The 14,588-nt window shown below is 32.2% G+C and overlaps 2 protein-coding genes across 2 annotated transcripts; one reads left to right on the top strand and one right to left on the bottom strand.

The window, feature by feature from the left end:
- Positions 1–4,420: 4,420 nt before the first annotated feature.
- Positions 4,421–6,728, top strand: LOC145128670 (Tetratricopeptide repeat (TPR)-like superfamily protein). Its single transcript, XM_079063488.1, has one exon. The coding sequence runs from the start codon at positions 4,519–4,521 to the stop codon at positions 6,520–6,522; it is 2,004 nt and encodes a 667-aa protein (XP_078919614.1). The 5' UTR covers positions 4,421–4,518; the 3' UTR covers positions 6,523–6,728.
- A 5,317-nt stretch (positions 6,729–12,045) lies between these two features.
- Positions 12,046–14,378, bottom strand: LOC145134373 (Pentatricopeptide repeat (PPR) superfamily protein). The gene is made up of 2 exons (XM_079069228.1): positions 14,262–14,378; positions 12,046–13,893 (listed from the first exon to the last, which is right to left on the bottom strand). The coding sequence occupies exon 2, from the start codon at positions 13,756–13,758 to the stop codon at positions 12,223–12,225; it is 1,536 nt and encodes a 511-aa protein (XP_078925354.1). The 5' UTR covers positions 13,759–13,893; positions 14,262–14,378; the 3' UTR covers positions 12,046–12,222.
- Between the last annotated feature and the right edge of the window lie 210 nt (positions 14,379–14,588).

The raw sequence follows: 14,588 nt of genomic DNA, 5'->3' as shown, positions 1-14,588 counted from the left end.
TCTATAGTAGACTATCTATTAATTGCTTATTAAACATATTATATAAGTTATAAAACATTTGAATGGTTATTCAATTATTAAGAGACTTTTGAGTGGTATTCATTCAAATAAAATGTTTCAAATGAATATGGTTGAATAAAAATGTCTCGATGCGTTGCGCATAAACGTCTATATAGTTGAAATCTTTACAAATATATGTTTTTGTAAATATAATAATAACATTGTTGTTAAATTTGATATAATAATTTGTATACTAAATTGGTATAATATATTGATTATTTTGAATTATATGATAATATATATATCTATTATAATTGCATAATCTCAATCATTTGAATGACTTCCACCCGCAAGTTACTCATGAATAAAATTAAATATAATATAATATTTAATGTTATTTATAGTTGTTGTTATTGTTAATTAATTTTTTAAAATTTATTTGTTTAACGTTTTAATTTCTATCATTATAATTATTTAAAACATCAAACATTGTTTTTTTATTTTAAAGGTAATAATATAATCATTTATATAGAGTTATTTTTAACTATTGTTATAGTAAGTTATTTTAAGCTACTTATTTGAAAATTTTAATGATTATAAAAATATATTTAGGAAATATTTTAGTTAAATTGATATTACAATTTAGTTTTTGCATTTAGCACTACAATTTATCACTTTTAACTATTCACAAAATATTATGTGGGTTTTTTAAGTAGAACTGAATTTATATTTAAGTTGACACTGTAATGTTATATTTAAATTAACAATTTAAGTATTTTATCAAAACTGTTCAAAAGTTGTAGCTTTAAACTGATAATGGTTTACATACAATAACATATTAAATCTAATAAATTAAGTATAATATGTTAAAAGTTAAAGACATAACTTTATAAGTAGAAATAAAGATATTACTTTAATATTAAATTTTAGTTTATTTATGATTACACTTTATGTTTGATATTTATTTAACCTTATTAACCAACTTATAATCATTATTAGAAATAGAGTACAATTTATCACTTTTAACTATTTACAAAATATATTCTTTGGGTTGTTTAAGTTAAACTAAAATTTATATTTAAGTTGACCCTATAATGTTATATATTTAAATTAATAATTTAAATATTTTGTACAAATTGTTCAAAAGTTGTAGTTTTAAAATGATAATGGTTTACATCCAACAATATATTAAAACTAATAAATTAAGTATAATTTCTTTTATAGAATATATAGATAGATATAGATATAGAGATATATTATAAAAGAGGTCAAAATACTTGAACCATATTCATTTGAAATTTATAATTTTTCAACTTATCATCTAATTACTACAAATTAAAAGGCTCTTTGTAACTGTATTAAATATTACTTTAATACTAAAAAATTTTAGTTTTCAACTTCTCAAGTATTATAACTCAAGAGTTTTTGTAGGATTTCAAGAATAATATTGAAGAAAAAGACATAAAATACAAAGATCTACTTGAGGGAATATACCATGATCAATAATTTGGTTAGTTGATATGCATTTTAGTCAAATAGATTATTATTATGTTTTTTGTTTTTTTTTTACATTAACTCCATTTGTTTTCTTATATATTTTTTCTATTATTAAAGTTTATGTTTTTGTTTGTCATTTTATATGTTGTTTCTTGATTCTGTAATTTCAGTTTAAAACTTATCTTTTGTTGTTGTTTATATTATAAGAGTTTATGTTTTTGTATGTCATTTTCCTATGAGAAATTGTCAGAAAAGTCCTAAAATTTTTTGGAAAAGTTTCATTTAGTCTCAAATTTTATTTTAACAGAAAAGTCCTGATTTTTTTATTTTTGGCTCAAATTAACAAAAAAGTCCTTTTTTTAACATGAAATGACATATTATCGTGTAAAATCCAATAATCGGGACTTTTCTGTTCAAAAATAAAAAATTGGGACTAAAATGAAAATTTTCCAACAATATTAGAACTTTTCTGACAATTTTCATTTTACTATTGTTTCTTGATTCTCTAATTTCCATTTTAAACTTATATTGTGTTGTTATTTTGTGTTTTATCAACAAAACTAACACCCAAAATAATCAAAATGTTTGTTAGAAATTGAAAAATAAAGTTAATAACATGTAAAGAATAATTAAATATTAGTAATAAATGACTTGACGAAATGGTAAGTTATATGTTGAGTAGTGCACACAACCTACCATCAATGGAAAACTATTGAAAAACTAAGGTTCGGACGATTTATTTGGAATATAAGTATAAGAGCATCATAAGGGTTGATCTTTTCAACATTTTTTATTTTATTTAATTAATATGAATCTAATATTTAAAATTATTTTTTAATGTATAAGTTATTTTGGATTTTTTTTTCTAATAATTAGACATTTATTTTTACATGTTTTAAATGTTTTATAAATCATTCTTCTTTGATTTTTATTTTTAAAAATATTGAAAGTTCTTTTGACAGATTTAAATAGCTTTTTATATAATTTTTTATGTATTGCTATTGATTTATATTTTTTTATATTTAATATACTAGATAGTTAGACAAATATATATATATATATATATATATATATATATATATATATATATATATATATATATATATATATATATATATATATCAACTATAAAAGAGACCAAAATACTTCAACCATATTCATTTGAAACTTATCATTTTTCAAGTTATCATATAATTATTACAAACTAAAAGGTTTTTATAATTGTATTACATATTACTTTAATACTAAAACTATTTAGCTTTCAGCTAACTAACTGTTGTAACTCAAGCGTTTTTGTAACTTATGATGTATTAATTTGGTTGATTAGAGTATAATAATAAAGACAAATTTACTTACATCAAATTCGTTTGGAACTCCCATAACAACTCAAGAGTTTTTTTAATTTATATGTACTTATGATTTCAAATTTAAAGGAAATAATCCCTACAACTTAAAAGTTTTTAAACTTATGGTATTAATTGATAATGATTTTTTATTTTGCTCGTATTTATACACATTGTAGCTTTATTAATAGTATATATAAATAAGTTTATTTACAAAAAATAATGTGTTTTAATAGATTTGTGATTAAAATACGAAGAGTTTTAAAAAAATGAGTTTTGCTTCATCATGGTTATTACAATGCAAATTTTTATTTGGTTAATTGTGTTTCTCTCTCTCTCTCTCTCTCTCTATATATATATATATATATATATATATATATATATATATATATATATATATATAATGTATGTTGATTTCTATATTTTTTTGTATGATTTATAAGTGTTTATTATTATTATTTTTTTGTTACAAATGTTAGATGTAGTATTTTTACGTTATAAAAAGTTGTAGTATTTATGTTTTTATAGTATTTGTTATTCGTTAAATAGAGAAGTTAACATACGTTTATATACAGTTTGCGTAACGTAAAATGTCTATAAAATCATCAAAAGTTGTAGTATTTATTTTTTTTATTCTGTTTGTTATTTCCTCTATAGAAATCAATGTATGTTTAATATAAAACTTATACACTTTAAAACGGTTTAAAATTCATCAATTAATGGTAGACATGACTAATAATTTATAACTATGAAACATTAAAACTAATAGGTTAACTATAGGTTTGGTTTGCTACTGACATTGGTTTTTCATGTATAAATATTAAATCATAATTCATAGATTTAGGATCATGATTATATAAATCATGTGGGTATGTGTGTTTGTCGTAAAAAAAAAACTATGTATCTATATTTTTGTGCAACGCGTGGGGATTTGTCTAGTATCACCATAATGGTAGACATGTGGCTAAAAAATTAGTCGATCAAATGAATGGGTTAGGATGTTTCTTGTAGGTGTTTTTTGGTTGTTTTGAGGGCTTGAAGAAGACATGGTTTTGAATTCTATAGAGATACAAATAGTATTGTAGAGAGATGGAAGAAGTATTTTGAGGTATAGTAAATATGAATGTTGAAGGTAGTATTTATAAGTAAAAAAAGAATTGTCAAAAAAAAAAAAAAACAATCAAAAGCTATTGAGAGAGAAGGGGGGGGGGGGGGGTCATGGGGGAAACGAGCTTGGCCTAGGCCACATGCCCGAGACAATGTGTGTCGCGGCTGACGTGTAACGGATAACCAATTTTGACCGAATCTAAAAGTTCAGTTTGCAAAAATATTATTAATGACACTTTCTCCATTTTGATGATCATCTTATATGTTTTGTTAATGGTTAAATACTTTTATGTAATAAGAGAAAACAAATTTGTGAACAAACATCGAGTTTAAAGTTGAAATTTGAAATTAGAAGAGGTAACCTCTATGAAACAACCAATTCCATTACCTTACCCTATTTAAAAAATCGACTGGGCTTAACTTCCGTATGTTGGGCCAGCATTAGCTATTGCCTATTGGTTATCATAGCTTGATTTTTCATCACTGATGCAGTTGCAGAGTCGAAGAGCAATATTTTTGGCGCGTATGTATTGCTTTTGAGACCCCTGTCTCCGTATTCCCAACGCATTACATGAATAAATTGATCATTCCCTTCTCTGAAAATCTTAATTCTATCAATGGAGGATTCGTTTCTTCAGTTAGATCTCTTATACAAAACCCTATCTCTCTCCGTTTTCTCTCAACATCTACAGCAACCCCAGTTGCATCAACGTCTGTTCTTTCATCATCATCCGAAGAAGTTTTTGATATGGCTTCACACATAATCCAAGAAAAAGATCTTCTAAGGAAATCCCCAAATGGTGGGTTACGTGTACTGGACCTGATTGATCACGGTTTTCTAGAACCAGACGCTAAATTATACAGCCAAATGCTTAACAAATGTACCCAATTGGGAAAGATTAAGGAAGGGAAAATGGTGCATACGCATTTCATGAACTCAAAGTTTAGCCATTATCTGGTGATTCAAAATACAGTCGTAAACATGTACGCGAAATGCGACTGTTTGGATGATGCACGCGAGGTGTTTGATAAAATGCTTGTGAAAGATATGGTGACTTGGACTGCTATAATTACTGGGTACTCTCAGAACGATAAACCAGAAGAGGCGCTTCTTTTGTTTCCACAAATGCTTAGACTCAATTTGAAGCCAAACCATTTCACATTCTCCAGTCTTTTGAAGGCTGCTGGAGCTAGAGCCAATGAAAGAGAAGGAGAACAGATTCATGGATACTGTTTAAAATACGGGTACGACTCAAATGTCTATGTGGGTAGTGCACTTGTAGACATGTATTGTAGGTATGAAAGAATGTCAGAAGCACATTTTGTTTTCAATCAGTTAGAGGACAAAAATGAGGTTTCTTGGAACTCTCTAATCGCTGCACATTCCAGAAAAAATGAAGGAGATAAAGCCCTTTTACTCTTTCAAAAGATGCAAATGGATAATTACAACCCGACCCATTTCACTTATTCAAGTCTTCTTAGTGTTTGTGCAAGCACCGGGTCACTAGAGCAAGGAAAATGGATCCACGCCCACATGGTCAAATCGGGTCAAAAGCTCATAGCTTTCATTGGCAACACCCTTGTTGACATGTATGCAAAATCAGGTAGCTTTGATGATGCTATAAAAGTCTTCAACAGGTTAACACAACCAGATGTTGTTTCATGGAATTCAATCCTTACTGCATATGCACAACATGGGTTAGGTGTAAAAACTTTACAACATTTTGAAAAAATGATCAAAACCGGAATCCAACCGAATTCAGTAACTTTTTTATGTGTTCTAACTGCTTGTAGCCATGGTGGACTATTAGAAAAAGGAGAATTTTATTTCAAAATGATGAAGGAATACAATATAGAGCCTGAAGTCTCACATTATGTGACAATGGTTGATTTACTTGGTAGAGCAGGTAAACTTGATGTTGCTTTGAGTTTTATTACGAAAATGCCTTTTGAACCGAATGCAGCTGTGTGGGGAGCTTTACTTGGTGCTTGTAGGATGCATAAGAACATGGAATTAGGGGCTTATGCTGCTGAACGTGTTTTTGAACTCGACCCGTTTGACTCGGGGCCCCATATTTTATTATATAATATATACGCGAGTGGTGGTAAATGGAATGAGGCTTCAAAAGTTAGAAAGTTTATGAAAGAAATTGGTGTAAAAAAGGAGCCTGCTTGTAGTTGGTTGGAGATTGAGAACTCTGTGCATATGTTTGTGGCAAATGACCAAACTCACCCTGAGAAAAACAAGATTTATAAAAAGTGGGAGGAGATTAGTGAGAGGATTAAGGAGATTGGGTATGTTCCGGATACAAGTCATGTTCTTTTGTTTGTTGATGAGCAAGAAAGAGAAGCGAAACTACAATGTCATAGTGAGAAACTTGCTTTGGCGTTTGCAATTACGAAATTGCCCCCAGGGTCAACGATTAGGATCAAGAAGAATATTAGAGTGTGTGGTGATTGTCATTCGGCTTTTAAGTTTGTTTCTTTGGTGGTTGGGAGAGAGATTGTTTTAAGAGACACGAATCGGTTTCATCATTTCAATGGTGGATCTTGTTCTTGTGGTGATTATTGGTAAAAACATAAATGTCAACACATAGAGGTTATAGTTTATAAAGGTAGCATGAGTCCGACATTTTAGTTGTAGATCTATAACTTAATGTAATTCAAGAATTATTGCTCATGAAATTTTTTCGTCTATTGAGATTGTATTGATTGTTTGATTTGGGCTAGAATGCCTAGGAGGCTAGAACTAATCATATTTTGTATGTTTTGTACTTAAAATGTTTGATTTAGGACATGATTGAACATGTTGGACTATCACAAGTGACTTGTTTTATTTCTAGTTTAAATTTTATTTCAATTATTAAAGATAAATAAATTTTATAGGTATTGTTTATATCCTAGTCTAATTATTATATGATGGTACCAATGAAAAGTTTTAACAGTTTTAAAAAACATGAAAAGACAAATCGACTCTCAATAAAAAAAAAATAATCAAATTCTGGATAAAGGTGTATTTTGAAATTAGACTAAGGTGTAAATAAGAAAACCCAAATTTTATTTTTAGGTAGATAAATAGAAATTAGAGTAAATTACACGAATCGTCTTTATTCCAAGTGTCAATTTGCACGTTCAATCCCTATTTTTGAAAACTAACTCGGACCGTTCCTCATTCATTTAATTCTTGCCCGCCTATTCCCTATCGACGTTAGTCGTTTGTTTTCTCCGTTTGGGTGCCCCATGTGCCTGACACGTAGGGGTATTTTCGTCATTTCAAATCTTGTGGCCTATTAGAGTCGTCATTCCCCTTCTTTCACTCACCTTCGTCAGTAATCTTCTTCCCCGTTCTTTCTTTCCATTTTCTTCTTCGATTAGCTTTCTCCACTCAAAATGGGCATTAGATGCAATTGTGGAGTTTAAACTGTGATTCGTACTTTGTGGAGCAAGAACAACCCTGGAGAACGTTACTATGCTTGTTCTAACCCGGTTAATTTCGATTTCTTGATAAATCTAACCTAATCTCCTACTTTCTCTTATTTTTTGTAATCATTACCATTGTTAAATGTTTGAAAAAATAAATTCGTAGGGTCGTGATTGCAAGTTCATTGGTTGGGTGGTGGAGGAACAGAAATGTGCTTGTATGAACATTAGGATGAAGCTTGAACAACAAAATATGAGATTGAAGTTGTATCTAGCTATTAGTTGGTTTTTGTTTGTGTCAATTATAAGTTATCAAATTCGTTTAGCTTTAAGTTGTATTGTATAGTATCAGTTTGCAAGTTGTATCGGATAGTATCAGTTTACAAGTTGTATTGGATATATCAGTTTGCAAGTTAATGAAATTACGGTGTTATTTATGGTAATTGGCAAAACATGCATTCATACCATTACAGATTAAAACAGAAAATATATTAATAACCAAATTAAACATTGAGTCATCCATACCATTACAAACATTCATCCAGTCAACATAGTTTGAAGTACAACACCAAAATAGTAAAATAAGTAGCACAAGCATTAGTTCAAACTGAAATTACAGACCTAAATTTAAGAACATTGTTTCAAGTACATCACAAACATTAGCCAAACAAAAGACATGAAACTAGTACACAAACACTAAACCACTGGACTTTTTCCCTTGTTCATAAAACTTGCATTCTGTACCACACCACTATCCCTGGACTAAGGATGAAAGTGGGTCTAAAACCGGACCGGTTTACCCGGACCCGGAAAACCCGGAACCCGGAATTGACGGATTATAAGAACCGGGAACCGGACCAGTATATGGTAACCGGTTCCGGTTCCGGGTATCAAACCGGGTAAAGTGGGTATGGAACCGGAAATTGATATTTGGAACCGGATTCGTGTATTAGACCCGGATATAACCGGTTTCGGTTTTATAAGGTAACCGATCCATTATTAACCGAATCGATATATATATATATATATATATATATAATAAATTCTTGTTATATCAATAATGTTCAAACCCAACTAAAAATTTTAGAATATTCACTCATCCATAGATTTTTATACATAAACAGGTTAGACGGAAACATGTTTGGCCTAAGCTAAATTTTGCAGGGGAATCTCCTTTGACGAACATTTTGTAAAATTGTTGAGTTTTAAAATTTGGAAAACATTTGCCAAATTGGTTGAGTTATAAAATTTAAGTGGAACTTGGTCTATATGTATGGTTAGGCTTTAAGTTCTATATATTTTATATTTTGTTATAGTCTTACATTGATAGAAACAAAATATATTAACTTTTTATACCCTTAGCGATAAAATACTTTTGTTGAAGTTATGACCAGTGTTTTCCAGTTTTGTAAATTTAAGTAGTTAATGGCACGCCACATTTCTTGAGATTTCCTATCAACAGAAACATTATCAGTTTAATGTTTATCTATTGACTTTTTGGTAAGGTACTCAATAACTTTCTATTCTTTATTTTTTATATCAATGTACTTTCAAGTTTTATATAATTTTTTATTATTATGGTTAACTGATATTAACCATTAACCTATTAAAACCATTAACCATAACCGATACTTACCGATATCTAATGGTTACCGAAATACATTAACCAAATATAATGGTTATGGTTCGGTTTTAGCCTATAATCGAAACACAACCGCCCCATACACACTCCTACATTTTTCTTGAAACCTAAGAGTCTTAAAACCGTTTCCTTGGCCCACTAAACCGGTTCCAGTCCATTAAACCCGGTTCCGGTTTTTTTACAAATCCGGTTCCAAAAACCGGTTCCGGTTTCTTTATCCGAAATACCCGGACCCGTTGGACCCGTACCCGGAATACCCGGAACCCGGATAAGACTAATTTTGGAAACCAATACCCGGTCCGTTTAAGCATTTTCCGGTTATACCGGTTCCGGTTTCGTTCCGGTTTTATAACTCATCCCTACCCTGGACTGTGATCCTCCCACTGCTTGCCCCTTACAACTCCTACCATTATGCCCAACATTTCCACACTTTGAACTAGGGATGAGTTATAAAACCGGAAAATCGGACCGGAACGGGAACCAGTATAACCGGAAAATGCTTAAACGGTCCGGGTATTGGGTTCCAAAATTAGTCTTATCCGGGTTCCAGGTATTCCGGGTACGGGTCCAACGGGTCCGGGTATTTCGGGTAAAGAAACCGGAACCGGTTTTTAGAACCGGATATGTAAAAAAACCGGAACCGGGTTTAATGGACTGGAACCGGTTTAGTGGGCCAAGGAAACGGTTCTAAGACTCTTAGGTTTCAAGAAAAATATAGGGGTATGTATGGGGCGGTTGTGTTTCGATTATAGGCTAAAACCAAACCATAACCATTATATTTGGTTAATGTATTTCGGTAACCATTAGATATCGGTAAGTATCGGTTATGGTTAATGGTTTTAATAGGTTAATGGTTAATATCAGTTAACCATAATAATAATAAATTATATAAAACTTGAAAGTACATTGATATAAAAAATAAATAATAGAAAGTTATTGCGTACCTTACCAAAAAGTCGATAGATAAACATTAAACTGATAATGTTTCTGTTGATAGGAAATCTCAAGAAATGTGGCGTGTCATTAACTACTTAAGTTTACAAAACTGGAAAACACAGGTCATAACTTCAACAAAAGTATTTTATCGCTAAGGGTATAAAAGGTTAATATATTTTGTTTCTATCAATGTAAGACTATAACAAAATATAAAATATATAGAACTTAAAGCATAACCATACATATAGACCAAGTTCCACTTAAATTTTATAACTCAACCAATTTGGCAAATGTTTTCCAAATTTTAAAACTCAACAATTTTACAAAATGTTCGTCAAAGGAGATTCCTCTGCAAAATTTAGCTTAGGCCAAACATGTTTCCGTCTAACCTGTTTATGTATAAAAATCTATGGATGAGTGAATATTCTAAAATTTTTAGTTGGGTTTGAACATTATTGATATAACAAGAATTTATTTTATATATATATATATATATATATATATATATATATATATATATATATATATATATATATATATATATATCGATTCGGTTAATAATGGATCGGTTACCTTATAAAACCGAAACCGGTTATATTCGGGTCTAATACACGAATCCGGTTCCATACCCACTTTACCCGGTTTGATACCCGGAACCGAACCGGAACCGGTTACCATATACCGGTCCGGTTCCCGGTTCTTATAATTCGTCAATTCCGGGTTCCGGGTTTCCAGGTCCGGGTAAACCGGTCCGGTTTTAGACTCACTTTCATCCCTACTTTGAACATCTAATTGACTTGGTCCTTCTACTAACTCTAGCACCATCATCTTCTGCGATCTTCTTTTCTTTTTCTTTTTTGACCTACCAATAGGCACATGATGTTTTGGTGGTAGTAACTTTGTTGGACAAGGACTTATTGCCCACATCATCCTCTCATTAAGGGAGGAGGGAGTGGTTCGCTCGCAACCCACTGAACCCACTGTCAAATCAATTTTTGTCTCCTTTTTTCTTCATCTTTCCCAACCCACAACACACGGAATTCCTATCTTTCTCAACCCACTCAATTAAAAAAAAAATACAAAACAACTAAGGTACAAGTTTTAAAACACATGGTACAAGAGAAAATGAGAGAGAGAAAGTAGAGAGATGATGAAGTGGGTTAGTGAAACCAATTAACCAACCCGTTGAAGCGGGAGTGGTAGCGCCGGTAAGTCTATTGCTAATTAAGATTTTACCTTTGATTGTTTTGTATTTTTTTTAATTGAATGGGTTGAGTGGATTCAAAAAAATAGGGTTTCCGTGTGTTGTGGGCTGGGAAAGATGAAGAAAAATAAAAGAGAAAAAATAATGTGGCAGTGAGTTCAATGGGTTGGGAGGAAATGACTCCCTCCTCCCTTAAATGGTTCAATTTTAAAGGCATACATCTATTTATGGTGAATCCATGTTTCAGGTATCCCACCATTCTCATTATTCCTCCTCATATCCTATATAGCTGCAATGGTGTATTCTCATTATTCCTCCTCATATCCTATATAGCTGCAATGGTGTGCTTGCAAACTGGGATGTTACAGATAGGGCAATTCCAAGTAGGAGACCTTACCTTGAGTTCACTTCCATAAAGTACTTTTAATCAAAGCACTACAGTAGCCACAGTTAATATGTCAGAAACTACTCGATTGTTAAAAGAAAAATATATTCAAGCACACAATTTTACCCTTTTACTCCTGCTTCTCCAATAAAACCTCACGTGAGGATGCCCTTTCACGAGACTTCTTATACCAAGTTTACTGTCAAATATTTCTAAGGAAATGAAAGCCACTAAATTCTGACAAGTAAATCAAAAACCTCTGTTCTGTGAAAACTGCAATGACCCTTTAAAATCATCTGATATTACTATTGTAAATATAGTAGACATACATACATCATAAAATAAAATAGATATACTAGGATCCCTAATTTGGAGCCCAAATTAAACTGTAATATTGGCCCAAATATTAAATATTATTCTTAGATGGCTATTCTAACTTTGAATGAAACTTGTCTAGGCAGGAACTCGATCAAGGGTCACAATTGACATTACAAAATATGTCAACCTAATAGAACCAAGAAAGAAATATTTTAAATTTGAACTTAAAAGATTATAGAATTGAAAAAGAGAAAAATTTTATATCTATAACAATATAAAAAACTTAAGACTATGGTCCTCCTAAAAGCTAATGCTGATTCATTTTGCTTTGAGCCATACACAACAAATTTTTGATTCTCCTAAGCTAATGCTACCCAAAACATTCAAAAATAGTTGCATCTTCATCTTGCTTCTTCATCTTTGACGAAACTTGATTTAGCATCCAATAAATTTCATCACATCTCGGATGTGATCTGTCCTCCACAATAAACTTATAAACTTGACTTCCTTGTTGAATAAAGCTATACCCAGCTGCCTTTGTGATTGAACAACCCTTCATCATCTTCCTCAACTTTGCAACTCCATCCCACCTCCCTGCATTCGCATATATATTCGATAAAATTACATAATTGCCCGGGTTCCAAGGCTCCAGTTTGTACAGATGTCCAGCTGCTATCTCACCCAACTCAACATTCTTATAAAAACTACATGCCCCAAGAAGGCTTCCCCATACAACCGAGTCTGCTTTCATTGGCATACTTTTTATAAGATTGTAGGCTTCTGTAAGCTCTCCAGCACGCCCAAGAAGATCAACCATGCATCCGTAGTGTTCAAGTTTTGGAATGATGGAGAATTTTTCCTCCATTGATTTGAAAATCTCACAACCTTTCTCCACCATCCCTCCTCCTCCTCCATGGGTGCATGCGAGGATTGCTCCCACAAATGTCACATCATCTGGTGGCATGACTCCAATCATTTGGTGGAAAAGCACAAGAGCTTCATTACCTTTTCCATGAACAGCCAAACCCATGAGCATAGTATTCCATGAGCACAGGTTCCTCCTTTCACCAATCTCCTCAAATATCTCCATACCCTTATCAACCCTACCACATTTGAAATACATTTCTAGCAACGCATTACACACAAACAAATTCTTCAAGTACCCATGTGCCCTTGCATACCTTTCCATCCTCTCTCCCACCTCCAATGCTCCAAGATTCGCACAGGCTGGAAGAGCACTAGCAACTGTGACTTCATTTGGAATTACAAAATTATTTTTCTCCATTTCCAAAAACAACTTGAGACAACTCCTGTAATTCCCGTTCTGTGAGTACCCAGATATCATGGTAGTCCAGGAAACAACATTCTTTATAGGCATTTCATCAAACAGCTTCGATGCTCCCTCCATATCCCCGTTTCTTGCATACCCTGCTATCATGGAATTCCAAGTGGGAACATCTCTGATCTTCATTTTGTCAAACACTTGGCGTGCATAAGGTAAGCAGCCTAGTTTTGCATACATGTCGACTAAAGCTGTGGAGGCGTAGAGATCAGACTCATAACCTGATTTCACAAGATGAGTGTGGAGAAACTGAGCTTGGCTAGGAGGCATGTTTAGTGTGGCAGAAGCAGCGAAGAGGGAGGTGAAGGAGTGGTGGTTAGGGGAGCAGCCATTGAGGCGCATTTGGGTGTAAAGCACAAAACATTTGTCACAAGGGCCATGTTTAGAGAAAGCTTGAATGAGTTTGTTATAGTGGAAGACAGTTGGTTGAGGAATAAGGTCCAACACTTTGTGAGCGTAGGGTATGTTTGGGATTTCAAGAAGTTTGGTGATTAGGAATTTTGTGAAATCTATGCCATTGCGCAGGGTGTGGCCATGGATTTGTTTCAACTGCTTTTGGTTCATAACAGATTACAGATCACAGATTACCTTAACCATAAAAACAGGGGACAAGGGCAAATATGTTATATGTCCACACATCCCTCTCAAGCATTTGTAATCCTTATACATCCCTCTCAGGCATTTGATCAAACAGCTTGCCTGCAAGGCAACCATCCCAACTCAAATAAAAAACCATCATGAATATGAGCCTTAAGAACACAAATTCAAACATCTAATTAAAGATACAGATAACAACAAACACATCATATATCATATATGAACAACAAACACATCCGAAATCATATATGAACAGCAAATCAGAAGTAGCAAACAAGTTGATGTGGTTATCAAAGGCAGAAAAAAAGGAAGAAATCGACAAACAATAATTGGTAATAACTCCAACATCAATTGATAATCATGAATTTGGTATCACTTTATATCAAGAATGGCGATTTCAAAAGAAAGTAGAAAAAAAGGAAGAAATAAAGCAGAAAAAAGAAGAAAGAAAGCAGGAAAAAAAATGGAACCTGAGGTGGGTTGCAACGGTATAGGTGTGGCTATCGAAGGTCTCCGGCCGGTGGCTTCACAGGGGTGGCGACGGCATGGCGATGACAGGGGAAGGAGGAGTGGCAATGCTGTAAAGGTTTTATTGAGTTTTTAACTAGAGGAAATATGGCTGTGGAATTAAAGAAATAAGATTTAGAAAAAAAAAAAAAAAAAAAAAAAAAAAAAAACGGTGATCGGGCTTGAATCGATTTTTAAATCCGTTTTTTGGTTAAAATTTCCCGATCAATGGTAACTAGGCCGACCCAACAGACCGTTGTCATTTTTAACTGTTTCTGGGCCAAACCCAA

The sequence above is a fragment of the Lactuca virosa genome, chromosome 8 (genome assembly GCF_052849685.1).
Source record: "Lactuca virosa cultivar CGN04683 chromosome 8, Lactuca_virosa_CGN04683_v6, whole genome shotgun sequence".
In the NCBI taxonomy this organism is placed as follows: Eukaryota; Viridiplantae; Streptophyta; class Magnoliopsida; order Asterales; family Asteraceae; genus Lactuca; species Lactuca virosa.
This window is presented reverse-complemented; position numbering and strand designations above follow the sequence as displayed.